The sequence below is a fragment of the Sceloporus occidentalis genome, unplaced genomic scaffold (genome assembly GCF_023333645.1).
Source record: "Sceloporus occidentalis isolate IW3139 unplaced genomic scaffold, rSceOcc1.0.p SCAF_83, whole genome shotgun sequence".
NCBI lineage: Eukaryota > Metazoa > Chordata > Lepidosauria > Squamata > Phrynosomatidae > Sceloporus > Sceloporus occidentalis.
This window is the reverse complement of record NW_028317063.1, coordinates 519,784-546,135: the sequence shown is the minus strand read 5'-3', so window position 1 is coordinate 546,135 and position 26,352 is coordinate 519,784. Positions and strand designations below refer to the sequence as shown.

The 26,352-nt window shown below is 42.0% G+C and overlaps 2 protein-coding genes across 2 annotated transcripts; both read right to left on the bottom strand.

The window, feature by feature from the left end:
- Nucleotides 1-3,549: 3,549 nt before the first annotated feature.
- On the bottom strand, nucleotides 3,550-10,649 carry LOC149285161 (cyclin-T2-like). Its single transcript, XM_089495731.1, has 9 exons — nucleotides 10,492-10,649; nucleotides 9,392-9,473; nucleotides 8,073-8,201; nucleotides 7,822-7,882; nucleotides 7,608-7,670; nucleotides 7,247-7,292; nucleotides 5,956-6,119; nucleotides 5,479-5,549; nucleotides 3,550-4,956 (listed from the first exon to the last, which is right to left on the bottom strand). The coding sequence occupies exons 1-9, from the start codon at nucleotides 10,647-10,649 to the stop codon at nucleotides 3,550-3,552; spliced, it is 2,181 nt and encodes a 726-aa protein (XP_089351857.1).
- Nucleotides 10,650-13,616: 2,967 nt separating this feature from the next.
- On the bottom strand, nucleotides 13,617-25,940 carry LOC149285160 (2-amino-3-carboxymuconate-6-semialdehyde decarboxylase-like). Its single transcript, XM_089495756.1, has 10 exons — nucleotides 25,884-25,940; nucleotides 24,170-24,214; nucleotides 21,904-22,000; nucleotides 21,551-21,600; nucleotides 21,044-21,280; nucleotides 19,353-19,446; nucleotides 18,389-18,484; nucleotides 16,247-16,419; nucleotides 13,968-14,066; nucleotides 13,617-13,679 (listed from the first exon to the last, which is right to left on the bottom strand). The coding sequence occupies exons 1-10, from the start codon at nucleotides 25,938-25,940 to the stop codon at nucleotides 13,617-13,619; spliced, it is 1,011 nt and encodes a 336-aa protein (XP_089351882.1).
- Nucleotides 25,941-26,352: the final 412 nt, after the last annotated feature.

The window sequence follows — 26,352 nt, the reverse complement described above, 5'->3', positions numbered from 1 at the left end:
ACAAGGCTGCGATCATAAGACACGGGTTTACAGAAGGGAATGCTAGACAGAGAATGTAAAAAGATCTCTCTCAAATGCCCCCATAAAGCAGGTTTCCAGGATCTCCTAAGATCCGGTAGATCCATTTCTGTTTTTTTTTTTAAAGCCATGTTTAATATAGAGCTGCTGAGAAAACTCTAATGTAGATCATATTAAACAAAAAAACAAACAGTATTTGCGTTAAACAGTACTATAAAAAATAGAACTTTTTAATTGGAGCTACTAAAAAACGCCAGAATTTTAGGACACCCCAGAAAAAAAATAAAACAGGTGACAAAGTCACGGCGACATGCATAAAGATAAGAAAAAAAACCCCAAAAACTAATTGTTCAAGCAAGCACTCAAAGGGTTAAAACACCGGTTGCTTTGTAGCCCTTGTGGAAGGAAAAAAAAAAGCAATGCAAATTTAGTACTTAAAAACTCCCATGCCCCCCGGCCTTGACATAGCACTACTACGCACGCTTACCTCTCTGTGTGCTCCAAGCAGAAGAACAAAAAGAACACATTTTAAAGTATCGCAAATTACATTCATTTCACACGATGTACAGCAATATTTACGACAGGTTGGCTCAGTGAAAAAACATCAGCCGTTATTATTGTATAACTGAGCGATGCCGCAGGTGACGGGACGCGCGTTTCACTCGATACTTCAGATCATAGTTACTGGTGAGAAGTCTGGTGTCAGACTTGCACGGCCAAAAACAAAACCAACACAGTGCAGACCCCAAAGGGGAGATTATCTGCTACGTGAACATTGAGACTTAAGGCATCACTAAATTGATCATGGATATAAAAAAAAAAAAAAGTAAGAGGTTTTGCCCCATCTTAATTTTCATGAGCCCTTTTTTGTCAACTGCAAGCAATTTACCAATTTCAATAAATCTGTATTCAGCTTTCAGGGGAGCCGGACGTTGTAACTCAGCTCAAGAACCAAACGTGGCGAGCTTCCCCGGTTAGAAAGAACAAGCTGGCTCTGCCCAACGCGGTTAAATCAGACACAAAAGTTAAGAAGCCTCTCTAATCTAACAATGCATTATGCAGAGTCAGCTTAACCCTCCTTGATGGACCTTCACGATGCAGCAAACTCTCCAAATTTAGGAGTCTTCCTCCCGCAAGTTCCTGATTTAGAGACTACACCCCCACTAGATTACCAGTCAGGTGAAAGGCTTCTGGTAAGCAGGGCAGTTATTGGTCTGCACAGCGGCAGATATATTACAAATAATGGTTTGGTCTATTGAAGCATCCAGTGGCATTTTGGTAACCGTCCCACGTAGACACTAAACATGCGCCCCCAGAACTACCTGGGTTCCAGAAAGAGAATTTAACCAATTAGGGCAACTACATACTTCTTGTGAAATGCTTTATGCTGCGTTTTGAAATGTAAGACCTATAACGGTAGTGAAGAGGTTTAGAAACTGGGTTAAGTAAACCAAGCCCTACAGCTGCTGCGCTGAAGCTCTCGTCTCGATATCGACTTTATTCACCAGATCAGGGTTTGTATGACTTCAACAATTTAACTTGCCATCCATTATTAATGGCCAGCCAGCTTCTTGTGAAATAAAGTCCTAGCTGACCCTACACATAGCCTAGAGGCGAGATGCTAGAGATCAGATTTGCTACGCACTGTGTAGGGTCAGCCGAGCACTTTCATACGGTAAGGGTTTCTACTTACAGCAAACTCCTGGCTGAGTGAATAAACCCCCAATATCATAAAAAACACCCTTCTCCTTTTCGCACAAGCGTTTAACAAGCAAAGAGTATCAAACCGGCCAACACTGTCATTAATAAAGCAGAAGCCAACCCTTACGGTCCAGTTTTCGATACAAGGCTTTAAAACGCAGCGTACAGCACTTGCACGTACAACGTAAATGAATAAAAATAAACCTTTTTATTTTACTGTCTAATGTCAGCAAAGATTACATTTACAGTAAGTACGATAAGACATTACCGGTTACCGTGACAACGGGTGAGAAGTTCCAGGATGCAATAGAAGATTTTAATAGAAAATGCTAGAGTCGTGTAAAACAGAAGACTGCACGTACTATGTACAAGTGACATTATGACACCAGCAGACAACGTTAAAAACCCACGGGAGTGGCTAAAACCGGACTTTTTCACAGATATTTGAGGAAATGTAATCTTGAATTTAAAAACCTATAATCAGATGTATGATTATGTCTTATTGTTTGGAATAAAGCTGGAAAGCTTTGTTTTTAACTCGATGCTAAGGCTGCATTTACATTGCGCGCGGGGGGGGTGTCTGGTGGTGGAAGCTATATGGCCAAATAAGACGAGAACTCAATTCCAGAGACGTGCTGAAGCACAAATAGAAACAGTGATCCCCATAAGCTATTAAAAATAACTTCTGGTGTATATAGTTATATAGATTTATATAAAAAAAAAAAGGAAAAAAGACCAACTTACTAAAAGTTCACTATGTCATTTTTTTTCTACAATTTTTTTCTCTTTTTCTTTAAATTACATTACTCTACATAACCATTATTAAGTAGCAACTGTGTCTCTGTATTTACTGTATCAAGCCAATAAACATTTAAATGCACTTCACAGCAAAAAAGATTATGTAAACTTTATTTTTTATTCCTTTTTTTGTTTTCCTTCACATCCCTAAGGATTGACCAGGAGCCAGTTTCGAGTCATCGTGGCACTGACTCCACTTACGTCTTCTGGGTGATGGAAAATTGGCGTCGCGATATTAAGTGTCCTCTGTAGTGGTTTTCTGTTCCGCGGCTCCCATTAAGGCCTACTTTTTTTTTTTTTTTTTTTAACCATTCCGCTAGAAAGGCCCGTGAAAAATCTTTTGCTCGCCCTTGTAGCTCTGAAAGTTTGGGACAAGACAAAGCCATCCCCCTTATTGTTTATCTTGATGGACTTTGATGAGATACAATGACAGTTAATCTGTATTTATCCTTTTATCCTTACAAGCAGCTCCAAACCTGAGTATTGTATGGTTATATCTAAACATACAAAAATGTATGTACATTTTTTTTCTCCACTTTTTTTTTTGTAAACAGTTTGCATACTGTTTTCATCCCTTTATCTATAAAACATGCATGTCATACATACAACTTTAAATATATATTTAAAATAATAAAAAAAAAAATTTACACTCGCCCCGGAAAGCTAAGCAACAAAGATGCGATGGCTGAATTACTTCAAATTATAAATAAGCAATTACTGAAGCGTTCTACTGGGTTAGAAACAGCCACCCGTTCTTATGCTCTTAAATCTGAATACTGAGTTTTTTGCACCATCCATGCTGTTAGAGAATGTATAATACTATCATACGTGGAGACTATAACTTCTTCTTTTCAAAGTAGGGGGGGGAAGCAGCACTTAGAATAAAAAGTATTGAAACTGCGGCAATTTGATGTTGCCAGTGTTAAATAAGTTCTCCTGTTTTGTTTTTTTTAGTTTTTAAATTAAAAACAAAAAGTAGAATTTATATACAAAAAGAAAATTAATAAAAAGGACTAAGGAGGGGGGTTTCAATTACATGTTCATTCCTTGGGCACTTAAAAGTGAATCCAGCATGTCGAATGTATCTTTGTAGTCCATGTGCTGGCTGTTTGCACCATACTCGTGACTGGAATCAGGGCCGTTGCTCTCCACGGGCTTCTTGTCCAGTTTCACGAGGGTGCTGAGATGCCCGTAGCCCACCTGGTATGTGACAGGGGGAGGAGGGGGTAAGGGATGGTTAAGAACAGTGTTGTGAGACGATATATACTGCTTAAGAGAGGAAGAACTGGTAGAACTACCTGAACTTTTGGAACTTTTGCTCATTTTCGAGTGGTGGTTGTAAGAGGCATCGCTGGGATGCGGCCTCTTTCTCGAAGAGCTGGAGCTCGAGGTACCACCATCGTTAGTCAGGCCAATGGGACTCCTCAAGACAGTTGTTGGCATGCCATCGGTGGAAAGTTTATTGCTATTATTGTTGCTCCCGCTGCTGTAAGAATGGGAATGCTTGTGGCTGCTACTGTGGTGCCTGTTGGAAGAATGCTCTTTGTGCTTGTCCTTGTGTTCTTTGCTCATATGTGGGCTAGACGTCTTGCTTTTGCCACTGCCCTCATCGGACGAGCTGTGTCTGTCTGTGGAAGATACTTTTATTTTCAATTTAAAGTCCTCTTTGCTGGCGGGTCGCTCTGTGGGTGGGATAGGGATCCGCAGCTTAAGCGACCCGCCCTTATCTTTTTTGTCGGACGAGTGTTTTTCGGTCTTTTCCGTGTTCGCGATTGGAATTTTCATTTTGATGGGAGATGTCACAGAGCTGCCACCAGGGACATGGCTGTGCTTTTTGTGATGTTGCTGCTCTGCGTGTGCTGGTAAGTACGGATCCCTTACGTCGACGTCGACAGTTTCAAGTTTACGTTTCTCCCTGTACTTGTCCAATGACATTTTATGGGAAACGGCCGCAGCGGGTGCATACATTTGACCGTGATGTTTACTGCTCCCGGACTTATGACCGTGTTCTGACTTCACGGCATGCTCAGAACCTTTGTCGCTCCGATGGTGTAAGCCCACATGGAGCGGTGCAGCAATGCTTGGTTGATAGTTCAGATTGTATTGTGCAACAGGCATGGAATTTTCTTGTTTCTGGTTATAAGCTTGTTCAGTCCTTGGTTGATCTTGATGCTGAGGCCACTCGTGGTGGGATGCCATGTATGAGGTACTAGGCATAGCCGTTGTCATTAATGCCAATTCGTCTGGAGCTGTCTGGATGCTACCTGAGTTCAAAGGTACCGGTGCAGGAAAAGCGGAAGATGTCGTCTTGGGAAAACTTGCATTTGAGGCAATACCAGCAACGGGATCAACCAAAATGGAACTTTGGACCAGAGATGAACCAAGGAGGGAATTGTCGAGCTGGCCTTCGGATTTGGGCTTCTTTGCAGCCTGGATAGCCTGTTGGATACAGGAGATAAGGGAGACAAGTTAACAAAATGAGGATTACATGAGTACTATTTAGAAATCCATTATTACACAAAGACAGAGATTCAGCGTGACAACATAGATCATGTTAACATGCAATTTTTTGTTTCCTATAGGAGAGGGTCTGCTTTGGGATTTTTCACAATTTCCCACAAATGTATAGGCAGGATATTTTATGCACATGTCCCTTTCATTTCCCACCATCTCCCAGCGAGGAGTCCTGGAATCTGACCGTTTACAGCTCTGCTTTTCCTCTATAAAAGCTATTACCACATAGATCTTCCAGCGACAAAGATTTAAAATGCAAGGTGTGGTACACATACATTTAAACAAAACTGAGATCACTTTAATAAATATATTCTATAGTTGCGCAAATAAGGATTTTGGCCAACTCTGGTACATTACAGTTGCTCTTTAATAAAAGTGCAGCAAATGCAAGAACGTTAACTGAAAAGTAGCTTATCAGTAACAGATTCGCGAGTCAAGTCTCATTACCCTCCAGTTTCGAATTCTCTTTAATCTACTTGGGGTTTTCTCGAGTATTTGCAGAAATTCATGTGTTAGTTCTGGAAGAAAATAATAAAAAAATCAGATTAAGTTATTATCCAAGTCTTCCAAATTTTTTATTTTTTTATTTTGTAACAAAGTTTAGAGAAATAACAGGCCCTCTACCGAGCCAGACAGCGGCGCATAAAACCTCTCACAGCCATGGTTTATCATATCTACATCATGTAAGCTTGTTTGAGCAGGGCCCTCCTTACCTGTTTCTGTAAGTCAAACCGTTTATGATATACCACTTGTCCTGTCTACCCATTGTACCGTGCTACAGAATTTGATGGTGCTATATAAACAATAATAACGTTAAAGTTTGGAATTTAATCTGCATAAATGCATTTAGTGGCTCTCAAAACCTGACAGTGTATATGATATTTCAGAGGCTTTTACTTCGATGTAATCATTGCTAATTCCTACCATCAAGTAGCTCCAGAGTAACCGTCTGGTCCACATATTCCCACCAGTGTTTGCCATCTGTTGATACAGGGATCTCCCAGTTGGACCATTTGCAGGCCAGATGAATGCATACGCATGCTATTACCGTGGGTTGGTACTGAAGGCAGAACGTAGTAAGGTGCAGGCTGCAAAACAGGCAAACGAAACACAATTTAGAACTTAACGTCAAGTAAATCAAGAAAACATTGTAGAGAAAATTAGATCAGATAATCCTATCTGCAAAACTAAAAATAATGAAAAACACCCTAAATGCATAAATACCAAAAACCAATAAAAGGTTGGAATAAGAAATCCACCGTGACAACAGCCTACAGTACACCGTGATGCGTGCCTGGTGGCTCTGGAATTGAAAAATGATTACAATGGAATCTAATGACAAAAACCCATCGTGCACAACAAAAAATAATCAGTACTGGATCAAATATCCCATCGCTGTGTCAAATGGAAGCAATTATGTTATCAGTATGCCGAGGCGCTCCGCACATCACCAGAATATTGGTCTACACAATAGGTAAGTAATGTTTGCCGTTAAACAAATCAAAAGCATTACACATTTACACAATTTCAAACCAACTAAACCAAATGCGGGTCAACATATTTCCAACGTGCCAAACGCACATTATAAAACGATACAAAGACAGATCGTCACTAGAATAAAGCGAGGGACAAACTCTACAACGAGGTGACAATACATCAGGCATTAGTATTCCTGGTCACAAAAACAGATGTCATACACCAAGGAGACGACGCATACGAAATCTACTCGGAATCTGGATTCTGAAGCCCCTTGGCTTAACGTTTTTGGAAGTGAAATATGTACAAGATGAACTCTCATCTCTCGTGTATAGTTGGTTTGAAAGTAATTCAATGCATCTTGTGAAAGATTTTTTGCAAGAGTATGTGGAGAAGGAACTAGAAGATAATACTTAGTATCATTATACTTACCAAGATGCTCTGGGTAAGTTTAGTTCTTTAGATGCTATTCGGGGCTACCAGTTTAGTTCTATGCACTCAGAATCAAGTAACTGATCAGAAAGCAACACTACATTTCTTAGTATGCAATCCACCCCTTTGTGTCAAAGGCCCCTCTACAATATACAAGATTACACACAGGAACGAGGCCAGGCCACGCTACCGGAGAGAGCCAAGACCCCCCAACTATGCAACAAGGGTAGTAAGACACAGGCAGGGGGCCGTGCAGCAAAGAAAAACAGTGTGCTGTGACAGTGCAACAAAGGATCAGGATAACCACCTGTTGGTAGCCATGAAATAGGAGGTCTGAGCCAAGTCCTTGCTTGCTGCAAAAGAAAAGAGGAAAAAAAACTGTTAGGGGCCAGTAATATACAAGACCTTAAAATGCAGCCCTCTGGCACTCATAATGGTTAATAAGAAACACTGCAGAAAGAGCAGCTACCCTATGTAACTCTGTGTATATACTCACATGAGGAACTAATACAGGAGCAAGAAGTCCTGGATAACCCTACTCCCTTTAAGCCGCAGCAAAAAGACTGCTACTTATATACTTTTGCCCAAAAGGACTACCGCGGAAGACATTGGTCCGCCTGAAGCACGTAATCAGACTGATATATATGGGGATATAAATCGAGACTGACCTCTCACTAACTGGGTACATTTCACGACATCGGTGTGCGGGTGTTCAATAGTGATCTCAAAGCCTAGGGAAAAACACAGATATGAAATGCCTTAAAATTGTAAAATAACCAGCAACTCGATTATATGAACGGGGTAAATCCCCGGCCCAACCGGGAACGGCGGATTTTTTAAACGGGCTGGAAAGGAACCGGGAACAGGCTCTGCGAGACTCACCTAATGTCTGTAGCAGTACAGTTTCAAGTATAACCAGCTCTTGCGCTTGTTGCAAGTATGCCTAAAATGAAAGGAATTCCACATTTCAATCCAACATTGATCTGTATTTAATCGATATTATCAATCCGCAACATTAAGTGAATCCAAAACGCTAGCGATTTTAGGAGTATAAAGTATATTAGAAAAGCTAAAGATCAGGGTTCAGTTTTCTATGTCGGCATAACGTTTACGTAATGGAAGAATTCACTCACGTCGCTTTTCACGTCCAACAATGGATCTAGTGGATTAAGACACGCATGAGACACTTTGATGACATGTTCAAGTTTTCTAGGCTGTTCCTCTACTTTGGCGGCCAGGAACAAAGCAGTAGGAGACATTACCTGGACAGAACAGAGCTCGAGATCAGAGAAAGGCGGCTACACAACACCCACAAATATACTAGGAGCCATCACCCCTTACACAAACTGGGATTATATATACACACACACACACACATATATACTCTTCTTCGAATGTTTGGGGTCACAGCTTTATTTATAATAAAAAAAAAAACAAGGAAATTTCTGGTTGTAACATAATTGCAGAAGGGTTTTCTAACGATCAATTAGCCTTTTAACCTTGAATCAGCGAACACAAAGTGCCATTGGAACACAGGAGTGATGGGAGTGATAAAGGGCCATTGGAACACAGGAGTGATGGGAGTGATAAAGGGCCATTGGAACACAGGAGTGATGGGAGTGATAAAGGGCCATTGGAACACAGGAGTGATGGGAGTGATGGCCTCTGTACGCCAATGAAGAGATTCCATTAAAAATCATCCATTTCCAGCTACAATAGTCAGTTACAGCATTAACTCCATCCGCCCTGGATTTCTGGTCCATTTCATGTTATTTTAATGGACAAAAATTGTCTTAACAAGGACATGTCTAAGTGACCCCAAACTTTCGAACGGTCACGTACAGATTACAAAAGTCCTGGCTAGGGGACTGAAATGATTACATGCCGGTTTAACGTTCTTCCAGAGCTTTCTATCGATACTTTCGTACCTCACAGGAAATAAAGCATGAATTGGGCAATGCAGCGGGCGCACGAGGGCCTGGGTCTTGTTTAATGACATGTTGGATGTATACATGTGCCTGGGTTGCAGACGATCATTTGCAACCTCTGTCATAAGCAAACTGTTTTGTGTGTAACTATATATTTACCCCTCCCCCCCCGTATACACATAAGTGCTGCGAAAAACTAGGTATGAAGCATCACCTACAGTAAGAACACAAAAAGAAGAGCCATCAAACTATACATGGCTTTGTATGAAATACCCCAATTCCCCGTCTCATCATTAAACGTGGTCAGTAATTTATTCCCTTCAACCGCTGGTAAAACGTGAATTTACAAACATATTAATTCTGCAGCATCACACTCAGCCGTGGATTTCAGCCCATTAACTTAATTAACACAAAATTAAAGGGTTAATGGAAAGACAAGAAAAATAGAACGCCATCAAAATATACGGTCAGCGGCATTTTATTCAGCAGCGTCGGGGGAAAGATTGTGAAGGGAGAATACTTACGTTTCTGTGATATTTGGTAAAAGAATGATGCATATAAAATCTGTGCATGTAAACAATGGCAGTGTTTATGGTCAGCTGGGATCTGGATTTTGCGGTTAAGGAAAACATGACGATTTTGGACAGTGGGAAAAAAAAAGCACCACAATCACAAGACAACAAACAGAGACACAGCGTATTTTTAAATAGTTAGAAGTATATTTAGGATTTTAAAATTGGTTCAAATCTGGAAAACTGAAAAGGGAACCAAACACAGCAACAACCCGACAAAGAGCACCTCGCAGATCTTTGTGTCCGGTGAACCTTAATCAGTCGTTGGTCTCGTCTTAGATTCAGGAGCCGTATGTCTATCCCATGCATGTTTAGTCCCCTCACTGTTTTAGCCTCTACCACTTCTGCTGGGGAGCTGTTCCACTTATCTACCACCCTCTCAGTAAAGGAAAACTTAATTACACTTAAGCCTAAAACTTGGTATCTTATTCTTTCAAATCATCTTCTAGCCAGAGATACATTAGTAATAGACATAATGTAATAAAATTGGCAGCAGAGATTCAGGTCACAGCCAAACCAATAAAGCCTCTATTGCCCTCATAGCACCTGCTGCCCAAAAGCAAGATGGTGCTGAAATCCCTGATCAGGACCGGCGAAGAACCTGGCCTACGTAGGTACCTGAGCAATGCTAACGACCGGCACGAGCAGCGACCTGGCCCAACGACCGGCACGGTGTAACAGCGGGGATGTAGCTGGTCACTTTCACCCTCTACGTGCTCCTAGGCCTCGGCTGGAAAAAAACAAAAAACCCGTCGGAGTCCCTTCACCCCAGAGCTGGCCAGGATACCAGGCCCTGAGGAAAGAGGAGGACGAGGAGACAGTTTACCTCACAGGCCGCATGTCTGCCGGGTCCAAGGAGTCTCCACCCGCTGGGACAAAGAGGCCCTTTTGAAGGCCGCAGACGCAGTATACCTCGCCTGGTTCTGGTCACCGGCATTCCCGGCACCCTACAACCCCATTCTCCCAAGCACTAGCAACCTCCTGCAAGCGTAACATCAAGGCCGTAAGAACTCCAGGGCGCTAGGCCGCGCAGCACAGTCGGGAAAGGATACACATTGAGCCGCTGTCCCATGTCCTGGATGAGGTTGGCTGCTTGCTGGCGGTACGAGAGCTCCTTGTCCGCCTCCACGCCGCAGCGCCGGGACGGGCTGCTCTCCAGCTGTTCCCGGGTAAAGAACCAGCGAGAAGGGGTCGCTCGGCCGTCCGCCATGACCCAAGACTGAGCCGAGCGTCAGCCGCCGAACCCAGTGCGTCACAATCACCGGAAATGGCGTCACAGAGCGAGACGGAACTCTGAACCCCTCACGTGACTCGTCCGGCAGCACTTCACCGTGGAGCTGTCTGAGCTGCGCCGCTCGCCGCGCCCCACTACATAGCAACGCATAGCAACAGAGATGGCCACGCCTGTTGGGCGGAGCAATGGGTGCTCGTTCACAAGCGGAAGTTGCAAAGGGAGCAGAACCTCGCTAGCTTTATTTAGATCAGTTTTAGTGCCCTGTTTTTTAAATGTATTATTTTTATAAATATAAAAACATGTTATTGCCAAATAGTTGATTTTTTTCTTCATAATTTATTTTTTTTCTCTACTTTTGTTATTTTATTTTTACTTTTTATTATTTATTGCTCTATTGTTTCTTTTGTTGCCTTGTTTTTGTTATTTTTTTTTTAAATATTTTAGTTGGTTATTGTTCTGTTTTGGAAAGATATATTGCATTTTTATCGTTGTTTCACTAATTTATTAAGCCACTAAAATGGAGACGAAAAACAGTTTTAATGTTAAAGGCGCTGGGTATAATAATTGAGAGCGAAAAAAATAAATACGGTACGAAATAACGTGCGTTTTCCTCCAAGGGATCACCAGCTTAACCGCTTCAATGTTTAGTTGCCATTAGTTACCCTAATGGCAACCACCAATCTGTGTGCGCTTTTGTGTCACGGGACAATTATTGAATCCCAGCAAATTTAAGAATGAGGCAAAATTTTACTTGATTGAAGAATAACTTCTGGGAAGGGTCTGGGTTTAGCAAACTAAGTGGGACAGCACCTTTAACTGCGGTTACCTATTACAGTCCCGCGCTTCTGGAATGACATTTGCTTTTATTTAAAAAAAAAAGTTACATTTTAGAATTATATATTTTTAAACTAGATCGAGAAAGCAGCAGCCTGTACTTGGAACGTTACGAGCTGCTTTCTCTGTTCGATTGCAGCCGGCTAGTCGCTACTCTTTATTTTTGCTTGCGGCTTGCTTGGTTAAACGGTTGGCTACGGGGCATTTCCGACGTTTATTTGTGCGATATAACGGTGTTTCCACGTATCGGCTGGCTTTCATCTTTAGCCTAACCACTAAACGGTGCTACAGGAACGTATTCCTCGTACGCTTCTACTAGCGTTTAAAGTTGGAGGCATAAAAAAACCATTTTTTTTTAATGTTCCAATTAGACGTTTAAAAGGGAAATAATAAATTGTGAAATCAAAATCTGATATTTAAATTTATTTGTCAACATTAAAACCGGTTTATATTTTCTAATTTTGACACATATATATATATATTTATTACAAATGATTGTGTTATACAGTTTTATACATGTGCTGCTAAGGAAGTGGTAGCTAAGTAGAGCAGCCTCCCAGCAGTGGTGGTAGAGGCTAATACAGTGAGGGAATTTGAACATGCGCGGCTGAGGCCAAGGACCGATTAAGGTTTGAGTCTTTACATCAGGAAAAACGGGCGACTAGACGGGGGCCGGATGGGGCTGATCAGAAGTTCTGGGTTTCTTAAACATCTGTATGCAGCCAACGCCTGAGGCTTTAATTATGTGCATTTTAATTGGTTAACACCTTTTGAGATCACACAGGATGATGTCATTTGATCCATTGTTCAGGTTGTGGAATGTAGAGGGGGTCTCATGCCTTCTGCAGACATCCTTTAGGAATGTAAAGGGGGCATCTAAATGATTAATTTAAAAGGCACCCAAAACAGAAAGTGTCAATCGTAAAAAACAATACAAAACAACAAAAATCAGCGATCTGTGAATAGCGGCGTGAGTTTCTTTACCTACAAATCATTCATGTGCATTTGAATGGGGGTACGCGGGGGTCCCGGCGCTGTTGGCTGCCCCCATATGTTGCATTTAGAAAAGTAAACTTGTGAGTGTGTGGCCCCCGTGGAGTAGCCGGCATGAGCCCCGCTGGTGCCATGTGCCAAAACAAAAATGTCCGCTTTCCTTATTACTTCATTCAAATGCCGGAAGAATATATATTGTCATACCCCCCCCCCCGAAATAGTAGGCCCTATGTGGCTTAGCTGGTACCCCCCAAAAGGGGTAACCGGTGGCCCGACTCCCACCCCCTCTTCTGCCGGTATAATTACCATAAAACAGCCCCGGGTTCACAAAGCAACTCTCCAGATGTTATGGAAGCCCAGCTTCCAGGGGGACGGCCGCCTATGGACAGCATATTTAGTAGTTGTATCCCTAGAGCTGCTGTAGAGTTCCCCGTTCGCTATTCCAACAGGTATAAGACCATGAATCCCGCAGTCTACAGTGATAACGAGTACGGTCATAACCGACACTTATCTACGAGAGGCACACTTGCATGCTCACTGGATTGGCCTCTACCACTTCTGCTGGGAGGCTGTTCCGCTTATCTACCGCCCACTTACAGATAACTACAACAGTGCAAACCCAGACAGCTTTTTTTTGTGATAGTCTGACAACTAGTTAATGCTAGTGTAGTAATATCTGGAATAAATAATAATAAAAGTCAAAGGATTAGCCTTTGTAAAGTAAAATGAGAAATTCAGAAGCGTCCCGAAGCGCATCGATTAACCTAAAACGTGTCTTGGATTTAAGACGTGTTAAAGAACAATCTGTTTCTGTTTCACTTCTTTTAATAGTTAAATCGACGGAAGTTTCCCCAATTTTTGGCCCAATCTGTTGATCTCTTTTGTTTTAACATAAACAACAAGTCTTGGACAAGCAGAAAGGACTAGGAGGACTTTATTGCCCCCCCCCCCCCGACTTTCACTTTCACCTTTGAACCCGGGGGCGACCCCACAACACAGAGAAATTATACAAAAGCAACTTAATGACTTTATTCACAAAAAATATACATTTAACTCTTCCGACCCCGGTAATGATAAAAATGCAAACGCTCTCCCCGAAACATTCTTCTGCTTTTGTTATTCAAACTGTTCCCTTTTCAGTCCTAGAAACTTTAAGGCATTTTCAGCCAAAAGCCTGTCCTGTAAGTAAAGAAAAAGAAGAGATAACAGGAGCTTTAATGATGACATTTAATGATGTCATAAGTGACACGCCGGGCCGGGCTGGCAATGATGGGAAACAAATGTATAATTAATTATTTTATTACTTATTAATTTTATAAGTAGGACCCGTGTGATCTTCTGTTGTGTTGGACGCACAGCCGGTCATTGTGTTTATATCTTCCGGACTAAGAGTTGTCACCGCTTCTGTCAATAGACAGAAGGACCCACACATATGTACGGTAACAATACAATTAACATGAATCATACTTTTAATTTATCATCAAAGTCGTCCATGGTTTCGATCAGTCGCCCTGGGTTATGTTCTCCTAGCGGGAAAGGATAGTCAGTTCCCAAAATCACTTTATCCTAAAATAAAGGAAACAAAAACGGAATCGGAAAGACGGCCAATAAGCTGAAAAATGCACACAAAAGGGCGCAAATCTGATTGTAGTGGTATTTTAATAATTTAGTTGTGATACCTGGCACACAAGTTGCGATACCTAGCGCTTGAGTTGTGATACCTAGCATACCAGTTGTGATACCTAGCATATAAATTGTGTTGCCTAGCATGCCAGTTGTGTTACCTAGCATGCCAGTTGTGTTACCTAGCATGCCAGTTGTGTTACCTAGCACACTAGTTTTGATTTGTTAATTATCAGTTTTTGTCCAGTAAATGGATGCTCCCAGGTAGGGCCATGACGTGGTAGGGGCCTGGGCAATATATTGATACCAGGCCAGAAAAAAATAAATTACTCCTGCCCTGGGGTAATAATCAGGAGCTATAGAGGGGGTTCACCCCACCAGCCCCTGGTCTCTCCAGGTCACAAAAAATGACAGCAATCGAGCAATCGGTTACAACTCCCATCATGCTTAGCTTGCCAACAGCCAAAATACAAAGAACCAAGGTTGCCTAACAATACTTCACAGGCACTGAATTCCACATCATCTTCCCGAAGTGCCTGGAAATTAGACTTGTGCATTCGTCTTCGGGCGAACATGGAAACGAACACGAAGAGTGCGTTTTCGTGTTCGTTCCGAAGACACGCCGAAGAGAAGACGGCGGCGGTAAAACGTAGGCGAAGACGAAGACACACACCACGAAGATCTTCGTGATTGTCTTCGTCTTCGTCTACCATTCCCCCCCTTCATCTTACCTTGTCTTGTCTTCGCGGCATCGCGGCAGTTCCCGGAAGTGGAAATCCGCAGGTTCGCCGTCACGGGTTACAGGGCAGTGCGAATGAGCCTATTGGTCGCCTACAGGGACCTCCTCTGGCATCAACCAATTGGTTGATGCCAGAGAAAGACCCTGCAGGTGACCAATAGGCTCACTCGCACGGTCTTTGTAGCCCCTGACAGCGAACCTATGGATTTCCGCTCCCGTTAACCCCTTCGATGCTGCGTTAACACAGCATCGAAGGGGTTAACGGGAGCAGAAATCCATAGGTTAAAGGGCCGTGCAAGTGACCAATAGGCTCACTTGCACGGCCCCTTAACCCTTTAAAAAAAAGTTAACCCCTAACTAATTGAACAGGGATGGAGACCAGTGGCATCGGCAGTGCCGATGCCACTGGTCTCCCTCCCTGTTCAATTAGTTAAATGTCCGTACGAGCGACTTTATTGGTCGCTCGTACGGACATTTAACCCGGCACAGACTAACTAATTGAACAGGGAGGGAGACCAGTGGCATCGGTCTCCCTCCCTGTTCAATTAGTTAAAGACCAGTGGCATCGGCAGGGCAAGTTGCAGCATTGGGGTTTTAAAACCCCAATGCTGCAACTTACCCTGCCGATGCCACTGGTCTCCCTCCCTGTACAGAGTTAAATGTCCGTACGAGCGACTTTATTGTTCGCTCGTACGGACATTTAATTAATTGAACAGGGAGGGAGACCAGTGGGATGTGCCGGGTAAGTTGTAGCATTGGGGTTTTAAAAGTCTGCACGAGCGACCAACAGAGTCGCTCGTGCAGACTTTTAAAACCCCAATGCTGTAACTTACCCGGCACATCCCACTGGTCTCCCTGTTCTATCAGTTAATAAATTATAGAACAGGGAGACCAGCGGGATCTGCCGGACAATTACGGCACCAGGAGTATAACAGTCTGTACGAGCGACCCTATTGGTCGCCAGCAGGGGGCTCGTCTGCCATCAACCAATGGCAGACGAGCCCCCTGCTGACGACCAATAGAGTTGCTCATACGGACATTTAAACTCCTGGCGCCAGAGCGGCTTTAACCCCGTTTTAACCCCTTAACCGGGGAAAACGAAGAAAACCCGAGCACGAAGAATGTCCGCGAATATTCGCCCGAAGAGAAGACAGGACCAGGCGAATATTCGCGGAATACGAAGTTCTTTTTTTTGCCGAAGACGAGCACGAAGACGAACACGAAGAGCCCCCTGGTGCCCAAGTCTACTGGAAATCAATGCCACTAAAAGTGAAATAAACCAGGAGTCCACTAGAGGTCGCTCTACGCCAGGTATTTTAAAGAGGCAATTAGCATGCGGGATGCCCCCAAGCAGCATTATATTAAGGGAATATTAGAAACGTACATTTCCTATGACATCGACAAGGAGTTTTAAAGCCTTATGGTCGTGGACGAGAGAATCCGTGTAAAACGAGCCAAGGTATTTCTCCGGCGGGTCGTCGTTATCCACGGCGCACAGATCCGGCCGAACGTTAAAGCCGTGGTTAATGCGGCCGATCGTATACGGAAGGGCTCCCCCTGGAAAACACAAGTCATCGCCCATTTACTAACATTACTTAGTGACCCACGGAACGACCTTAATGTCCCTAATAGGTTAAATCAGTCAAGCATGTACTGTATATAATCGATAGGCAATTTGGGGACATATGCTATGTGTTTAGCGTGTTAATGTTATCGGCAATCTTGTATATTGTTAATAATAATGTTACTGTTCGTTTTCACTTTGTCTATTGTAATAGCGCTACAGAGTCCGCTGGCGCTCTATTAATAACATGTAATAGAAGAATTAAACATCTGCACTAGAATCATTTTTATATGCATAATCCAGGCTGGTTAATCTAAAATAATATAATTTATAAAAAAAAAAGATCTCGTGAAGTGACCTAGGGGTCGGCACCAACAGTGCTCATGGTGGACGTTTACTGGGGTCTACGGTGGACAACTTAATGAAGTCCGCAACCTCACTTTGGTTTTCCGCCATGATCAGCATTCACTTCTCTGCATGCTCCAGATCACGGGAGTGGCGGCCAGCAGGACCGCCCACTGATGACAGTGGGACCGCCCACCAATATCCGCGGGACCTCCCACGCGCATCCCACAAGCTCCTTGGTATGCGTCTGTGGCACATTGACAGGGTGAATCCCTCACACCCCGCCAACCAAGGACCTCGTTGCTAATCAGACCCATTTGTCTATTGTGTTTGCCCTGACCACTTCCACCGAAAGTCTGTTCCAGGCGTCTATTACCCTTTCTGTAAAGTAGAATTTCCTCGCATTACCGTGCTTTTCTTTTTATTAAAACGTGCGCTAATTCCCTTTCTGCCGCACGCAGAACGATAGCTTTAATATCAGCTCTGGTCTTTAAAAACTGCCACTTCCCCGAAGCGATAATTGGTTGGTAACTAATAGAATTATAGCAGGTTTACAGCTCGATAATTCCGTTATCCGCCTTTATCTGTATCGGCTTAAGCGCTAAACTGAAATGACTGAACGGAGAGACGGGAGGGGAAGCTTCAGCCGCCTCCGAACGCCAGGGACCCGCCTCAAATCCAGTATAGAAAAGGCCCAACAGGACACTGTACCCTCTTAATAATTCCCGGATAAAATGGAAACTCTCTTTCCAATACAATGGTTGTGCTATAATGAGCCTTAAAACATAGAAACCTGGAATTTGACATTAAGACCCTTTTGACCCATCTAGTCAGTCCTTGGTCTCATTTTAGGAGCCGTATGCCTATCCCATGCATGTTTAAATCCTCTACCACTTCTGCTGGGAGGCTGTTCCACTTATCCACCACCCCCTCAGTTAAGTAAAAGCCAATCCAAGTAGGATCGGATCATTTTTGTTTAACTATCCCAATTCTTCATAGACCTGAAACCCATGTATTGAATTGCTAATTTACAGATGCCGCTTGCTAATTGGACATGGATTGTGTCTGGTCGGGTTTAATGATCCCTGTTACATCTTTAATAGGCACCGGGGGTGAAAAGCCCATCGTTTATGTGTTCAGTGGCTGCCCAAGGCAGTGATCAGTGTCATGTGATCACCTAGCCCAAACGTTATTTATTCCTCAATAAATAATAGTCCGCTGTCCACCCTAATGATCTTTAACCCTTTAATTCCATGGGGTGAGTGGTATGGCCAAAACACACACACATATAAGGAGTGCTGGCCCTGATAATGGCTTGTCATAAGGATCTTGGTCGAAACAAGCTATCGGGAGTGTCCTGAACAAATCAGGGCAGTTGGTAAGTATGCACTTTGGCTGCAATGAATTTCAGCTTGCGTTATGCTCGGCTAGCTGTGATGGGACATAATAAATAATCTCTTTATTTTTATTCCACACGGAATATTTATATTTTCCCATTAATAATCTATTTTTATTATTTTGATTATTATTATTAGTAAAACATAAATATTATATTTGATGTAGAATAGAATTCTATTGTATAGAATCTTGAGCGTTATCGTTTGCCGAGCATCGTACCTCCATGTGCGAAGCAAACCTTAAGTTTTGGGAACCTTTCGAATATTCCTCCTAGAATCATGCAGCATATGGCGGTGGTGGTTTCAGCCGGCATGCCTGGTGGGTAAACGTGACAGCATTAAGAGGAATAATTTGGACGCAAACATCAGCCTAAATCATACATATTTTACAAGCTCATCGTGAGTATGACTTCGCTGCTAGTTTGATTGAGAAAATGTATAGATACTATAGATATGCATATGGTTAATGGTATGTACTGCCCTCTGCTGCCTATCGCTAGTACTGCACCTAGAGAACCATCCAATTTGCTCTCAGATCAGATCAATTTGACCCGTTTAATCTGCCTGTTTTGCCTGCACCTTAATCAGTCATTGGTCTCGTCTTCGATTCATAGGCCACATGCCTTTCCAATACGTGTTTAAATTCCCTCTACCACTTCTGCTTGGAGGCTGTTCCACTTATCTACCACCCTCTCAGTAAATAAAAAAAACTTCCTTACATTCCATCTAGGCCTCTCACCCTTTTTTTCTAACACAATACTAGGTTACAAATAATTTAGGGCTACGGTTCCTATCCAGGGTGTTTGCATTGATGCTCTTTGAGGAGAGGTTTTAGAACTTCTCCAACAAATTCCGATCAACAGTAGATGAGACAATTAAGTTGTCGTTTCTCAAACAAAATTAAAACTGCTAATCAGTTCGCCTCTTATTGTCAGGAATACAACTGAATGATTTGAAAATGTTCTCCTCTGCTTGAAACATTCAATTAATTGCGTTCCGGTTCCATTCATGTTTTTCGCGGTTAGCTGTCTAATTATTGCAAGGAGAGCGACGCTGACAGATGGACCTCAGTGGTCCCAGGCGCAGCTTCAAAAGGAACGTCTTATGAGAGCCAATGTTGGGTAAGAAGAGATACTGTATCACAGTCTTAGAAGGTCCAAGAGCGCGCCATGCGATGTACTAACCTACCAGCCATGGCAGCCAGTACTTGGACATCCGCTCGTCCATCTGCATGTCCCAGGGATGCACGAATATGGAACAATTTAACTCTTCTGCCGCCTGAAATATAGATACGTAAAGACTAAAACTTTGAGTTTAGGCTCTGGTGTCTTATCCTGGAATAAATCCCTTGTAGGTCAATTATATCTGTTGGACAACAACCCACCTTCTAGGGCAGGAGGACTCTGGATGGTACCGCGGAGAGTAGGAATGCGGTAAATATATCTCGAAAAAGGTTCTTGACTGGGTTTCTGAACACAAAGACCTCCTAGTCTAGAACCTCAGCCTCAAAAATGGGAATGATCAGAGGTGAACAGCCCAGACGCTGAAGCGGCTGGAACTACCTTTTAGCTTTTTCCCTAAAAAGAAATTCTGACCCTGGAAGTAGTTATTACCCGTTTTTGCCCAAAGGTTTGGGGTCAGTTAGAAATTTCTTGGAAACGGCTGATTTTTAATGGAATCTCAGCATAGGCGCACAGAGGCCCTTTATCACTCCCATCACTCCTGTGTTCCAATGGCCCTTTATCACTCCCATCACTCCTGTGTGCCAATGGCCCTTTATCACTCCCATCACTCCTGTGTTCCAATGGCCCTTTATCACTCCCTTCACTCCTGTGTTCCAATGGCCCTTTATCACTCCCATCACTCCTGTGTTCCAATGGCCCTTTATCACTCCCATCACTCCTGTGTTCCAATGGCCCTTTATCACTCCCATCACTCCTGTGTTCCAATGGCACGTTGTGTTCGCTGATCCAAGTTTACGTTTAAAAGGCTAATTGATCTTTAAGAAATGCTTTTTCAATTCTGCTACTGCCAGAAAATGTAATTGTTTTCCATGAAAACAGCTCAGTGATCCCAAACTTTTGAGTGGCAGTGTGTATACATACACACAAAAGATAATAATAATAATAATAATAATAATAATATAATAATATTTAGACATATGGGACAGGCCTGGGGTTGTCCTCTTCATGAGATAAAGCTAAAGCGCACGTGACGTTCAGTGACGGCAGATCAATGAGTTGACGAGATCCTTTCCTGATGATAATTATTATCTAGCTTTACGTTGAGTCCCTCTGGCTGACATTTCTAGAAAAAGCAATATAACCGTCAACATTTCAAGTGATCGGTTAAAGGAACAAATTACTCCTTCAGGCCAAACCTACATCACGGACACCCTCAATTTTATATATTACTTGTTTAAGTTGTCCAGGGTTTAAGGTTTCTCCAATATGTCAGAGAAATTATAGGTTCCAGACATCCCTGGAAATGTAACTTTATCCTCATACTATGTAACATTATTCACAAAACATGGCATAAAAAGGGATCAGGTGGCCAAAATGGGCTCTTAAGAAGTGATGTATCAGGGAGAAGGGGGGGGCGGCAAAGAGCCAAGAGCCCCCTCTGCACAATGGGCCGGTTACAGGGGAGATCGTTGATCTTCTCAACTGGACTACCTGCACTACAGACTGATTTAAAAGGCGCTGTGCACCTTTAAGACATGACGCACCAGGATATGATGTCATATTCCAGCACCCGAGGTGCCTTTTAATGCATTGAAGATGCTGGGAGCGGAGGAGCGGTGGGGAGCCCAGCGTAGATCCATGTTCATAATTTAGAACGATACAATTAAAACGTGTAATCTGGAGATACCTACTGCATATATTGGGTGTAGTTCAGGTGAATTTAGGTCCCACTGATTAACGTGCGATCCAATCTGTACCCCAGGGAATTTGAGCTCCTTCACACAGCGATGCATCTCCTGCACAGCCAGTTCCGGACACTGCATGGGTAACGTTCCAAGCCCTATGAATCTTTTCGGATGCTTTCGGACCACTGCTGCCAAATCATCGTTTAAAAACCGTGACATGTCCAGAGTGTCCCGGGGCTTTGCCTGTTTAAAAATGTTGAATAATTTTTTTGTTAACCTAAAATAGTTACTTGTTTTGGTAACATGGTTGGGTATCCTTCAAAATGCATAACCTTACATTTATTAATGTTATAAGTCTCAAGTTAATTATTGCTATTATTTCCGGACAATAACTGGCTCTTCTGCTTAATGCTGTTGTTTAATACATGTTAAATCAAATAATTAACGATACATATTAGCTACATTGTAGCTTTAGAATTATATACATATATTTATGTGTTTCTCAGTACTTACCCAGTAGCTGAACATTACCGGCACTGTAGATAAGACTTGTGCTGTCACTCCTGCATTAAGAAAATATTCTGTTATTGTTTCTAAATAAGATTCAAGTGATTTATATGATGTGATGTATAAGTGTATAAAATATATGTATTTATTGGAAGAAAAAAAAAATATATATAGTGTATTAATTTAAATTTAAGAACACTTTAATAAGTTCATTTAGCTCCTATGCAAGTTTTGTGATTATTAACTCTTTCATTTGTGAAGATAGAAACGAGATGATTTGCAGCACTGTAATCTGATATATCCAGAATAACATGTCCCCCAGTACATTTACCTGTCCGCAGAATGAAATATACATGTACCTGACTGATCCATCTCTTTTAACCTGACTTCAGGATCCCAGCAATTAGACTGAACAACCCGGAAAATGTTTCCATCTTTCATCATAGTTGCTTCTCCCTAAAAAAAAAAAAAAAAAGATTGTGGAAACCAGAGCCTGATATGAGACCATGGCCATACCTGGGAACTTCCAGGCTCCTTGGGGGCGGGACAGATGGGTGTGGGTGGTACTAGCCCTTTACTTTTGTATGGAGGTGGGAGGGGAGTGGGGCGGGCCTAAACGCTGCTCCCACTAGCTAGACTTTGTTCCGTAAACCAGAGAACCAGCGCTTTCCAAGTGTGCCTTTGGAATACAAATAATGTGTGCTTGTATGTATGTATGTATATATATATATGTATACTGTGTGTGTATATATATATATTTATAGTGAGCTTTAATAGGCATATATTGCTTATTTAAATATATACGCGATATTACTTATTTAGTCTATAGAACTGTAGATTTTTCTATTTTTCTATCTGTGTATAGAGGTTATAGTTACCCTAAATAAATGTATACAGAAATGTGCAATATATATGTGGGTGCCATAATAATACTACATAATAATGTATTATGTGGGTGCCTGTAGGATTTTAGGGTTATCCTGGGGCGCAAATCATTTTTATTTGATGCTGAAGCCTGCAGGGGGCAGCACTTTACATGCGCCTTGCCTTAGATATTACCCTATAGGGTAGTTTTTTTAAATACTCCTGACTTAAGGCGTTTGTGAGTAGTGAACGGAGGAGGGGATTTCTACTTTTACACATAGTGCTTGTTTTTTCTAAATTATTATTATTTTATTATTTGTGTATTTTTTTATCCATAAATATACCCCCAAACCGGCAAACTGTTTAGTGGTTATCAGTACATGGGCATGCAAATAAGGAGAAAAAGTATATTTTTGGTGTAATTAAAAATGACCGTGCCCATTTGGCAAATATCCCATTTATTCTAATTATGAAAAAACCTATAAACACGCAGTCACGGTTAGCACAGTCTATTAGTCTTTAAACAGGAGCGAAGCCTGGCGCGTATTGACTCGCCGAAGTATCCTCTGGAGAGAAATTGTTTATATATAGAAGAAAGGCTGGCCACCGTTGCCATGGAAACCTTCTATCTCAGAATGGTAGCCTGCTTCACGCGATCGCTTCTTTCATCAAAAAAAACAAACCATTGCTTAAAGTGTATCCAACAACTGGCTTCTAATCACTTCTCCTAATAAGAAATATTAATTTCCACCGTCAGGAACTGGTGTAACCTTGGTGTTTTTCGTACAATGTCCATAAATCACATTTGTTAATAATAATAATAATGCGTTATTTCTCGTGCGTGATAATTGGCGCGGAATGTGGAGCGTTAAATAGTAACAACCAGAAATGTAATTAATATTATAATCCAATAAAAATAATGAATTACATGTGTTCAGGTGGCCATAAAAAAACCTTTTAATTGGTGTTTTTTTGTTTTATGGTATATTTGTAGTTTTATTACTAGCGTGTGGTGCGTAATATTTGTAATATCCTTAAGGGCTTTTCTTTTAGTTGCTTTGTTACTTTATAAATCTTTCGACATGTTTTATGAAGGGCCGCCTATTCCGTAGCCCCCAACGTTTCAGGTGGGAACACCTGTGTTTGGGGTGTGGCAAGAGGCGAGGCAGTCCTGGAAGTGGGCGGGGTTGGTCCAGGAAGTGATAGAATTGGGGGGTGCGGCCACATGCCTGCCTTGTCCGAATAGCCACCTTTGGAACGCTGGCATCGCGAGGGTGGCCACCCGACAGCTGCAATGGCGGCCTGTGTCATTATACACAGATTTTACAGCTTCTCGGGCCGGTCTCCCCAAAAGCGGGACAGCTACCCGGGACAGCAGGACAGGGCCCAAAAATCAAGACTATCCCTGGAAAACCTGGACAGTTGGGAGGTATCCTACCACTGCCGGACCCATGATGGTAGGGTGGTAGAGTTCTGTGGAGGACACTTTCACAACCGATGGACAGAAGGACTTCCCAACAGAGGAGGAAATGCTGGGATATACAGGAACGCAATCCCTAAACCCAACCCCCGCTGCTATTAATTAATTCAATGAACCCCTTAATTAAGATGTGTAACAATATGGCGTCCTGTTATACGTTCCTTTTCTGAACACGTAACACGCTGGTACTTTATGGAGCAGAGAACGAATGCGTATAGTGAACCCGTAATGGTCGTTTACTCATAACGCTATTCATCATATATGAATGAGACCGACCTTACCTGACAGCCGTGCTGCATCTGGATCCAGCCGCCATAGCCGTATTTCTGCATAGAAATAAAACAAGTTATACCTTTAATCCAGAGGTCGCTTTTTGTGTCAATTCCAAGACTTTTACTTGCGATGGAACCAAATTCCATCCTTACATTGAGACGCATTTTTTTTTTAAGCAAATGTAGGGATCAAAATAGTTTCATCTGGAACCTTCTGGTTATATGAACATCCTATAATTTCCAGATTAAAGTTATCGCGGGTGTTTAAGAGTGAACGCCTCTGTTGAGGATGGCCAACTTGACCCTGGACAAGGCGCAGTTTTATCTCTGAGATAATAATTAAGATTGAATAATGATATTGATGAGAATGATGCCGGGGCTGGAGTGTTGTTGATAAGTGGGACAGCTTCCCAACAGAAGTGGTAGAGGCTAATACAGTGAAGGGATTTGAACAAGCATGGGATAGGCATATGAATCTAAGATGAGACCAACGACTGATTAAGGTCGAAACGGAGAAACTGGCAGACTTATAGTGGAAAAAGCCCTTAATCTTTAAGTGCGGTTGTTATTCTGATAAGTAACGAGGTGTGTTTATTACCCGAGCGATAACGCGGTTACAGAAGCGAATAATCATATTACGTCGCTGGCTGTTTGGTTAAAGCCGTCTTTGGAACTTTCACTTAGTCAATCATTAGCCGGGAAGTCCACCGACTCGGCACTCTGGAGCTTATGACTCAGCAACAGGCTGAAGGTCACCTTCTTCTCTTCATTAATATTTTAAAAACCCCGAAAGAGCTAAAATCCGCAGGCGGGGAGCTGGCGGGTCTCGCTGCTTAATGACTGTCCGGTGGCTCCGTCTATTGATTTCATCACAAGAAAGCCAGGATAATAATCACATATGTGCTGGTGCAGCAGTGTAACCATGGAGGCCAGCGTTGTGCAGTCGCCATGGCAACCAAACAAATCTTTCCATCAATTGCTCCAGTTTTGACCATTTTGCACCAGAATTGTCCTATGACGATTGAATTTTTCTTTTCAATTTTGAAATCATTATATTAAATACATTCTTGCAAAAATTTCCCGCGGCCAAACTGGCTATTAAAATGCTTATTTCTAGAGCGACACAGAGCATTTTTTTTGCTATATAAACGTGTTGGGAAACCTAATGGTTCGCAGCAGTATTTGGACAGTAATAAAATCCGTCATGCTAGGGAGCTATTTCCGTGAACTTACAAAGGTCAGGAGCAGAAAGTGAAAGTTTATCAGCAATATCAGTAATCCTTAAGAGAGATATTGTAGCGACAGCAACATACTGTTTGATGTCATCCATTAGCACTGCCAGGGAAGACCAGCTGTATTTTAAGTGAAAATTCACAAATTCCAGAAAAAAACCAATAAATATCTGTGTATAAAAAACAATATATATTTTTTTCAGCTCATAATATCCAAAGTAGATGTACAAATGGGCCACAAAAGGATTCGGATTCCCCGATCTTCCAATCTGGGAAGTGGATGTCACCGAAAGGGGCGAATGAGGACAATATGGTGGCACTTGCGGTGACGTCCTCTCCCCGATCCTCCAATCACATAAATTGGTCAGATTTACATAGAATAAATATTCTTCTAAGAAATCTTTTTTAAAAATAAAGATTTACAATAAATTGTAAACAGCAAAATAAATAAATAAATAAATAAATAAATAAAAATAATATAATTTTGTTACCTCGTTTAGATTTGGCCATTCCTTGGGAAGAATGTGACTGTGGATATCTATTTTCATTTTATAAGAATACCTTTTCGGTGTTATTGTTCCAGACAAAAAAATCAAATCCTATCCGTGCCGAGAAAAATTTGCCCTTTCACTTTTGTAGCACGCCGTCACACACGCACGCCCCTTAACAGTAACCAATAGAAAGCCAGGAAAACAAAGCATGTTAAATCAAGATCAAAGTGCAAAATATTGTGGGGTTTTTTCAAATAACAAGTGTTTTTTCTTTTTCTTTGGACCAACACGGCCGTCCCCAATGATTTATCTAGAGTGCTGCAAACTCTTATAAGCTCTACAGAGGCAAAGCCATAAAGTTACATCTACACTTAGTTTCCGACAGAAAGAATCACCTGAATAACAAAGAGGAAAATATAAATAATTATATAATATATATATATATATATATAAAAATAAATATAATATA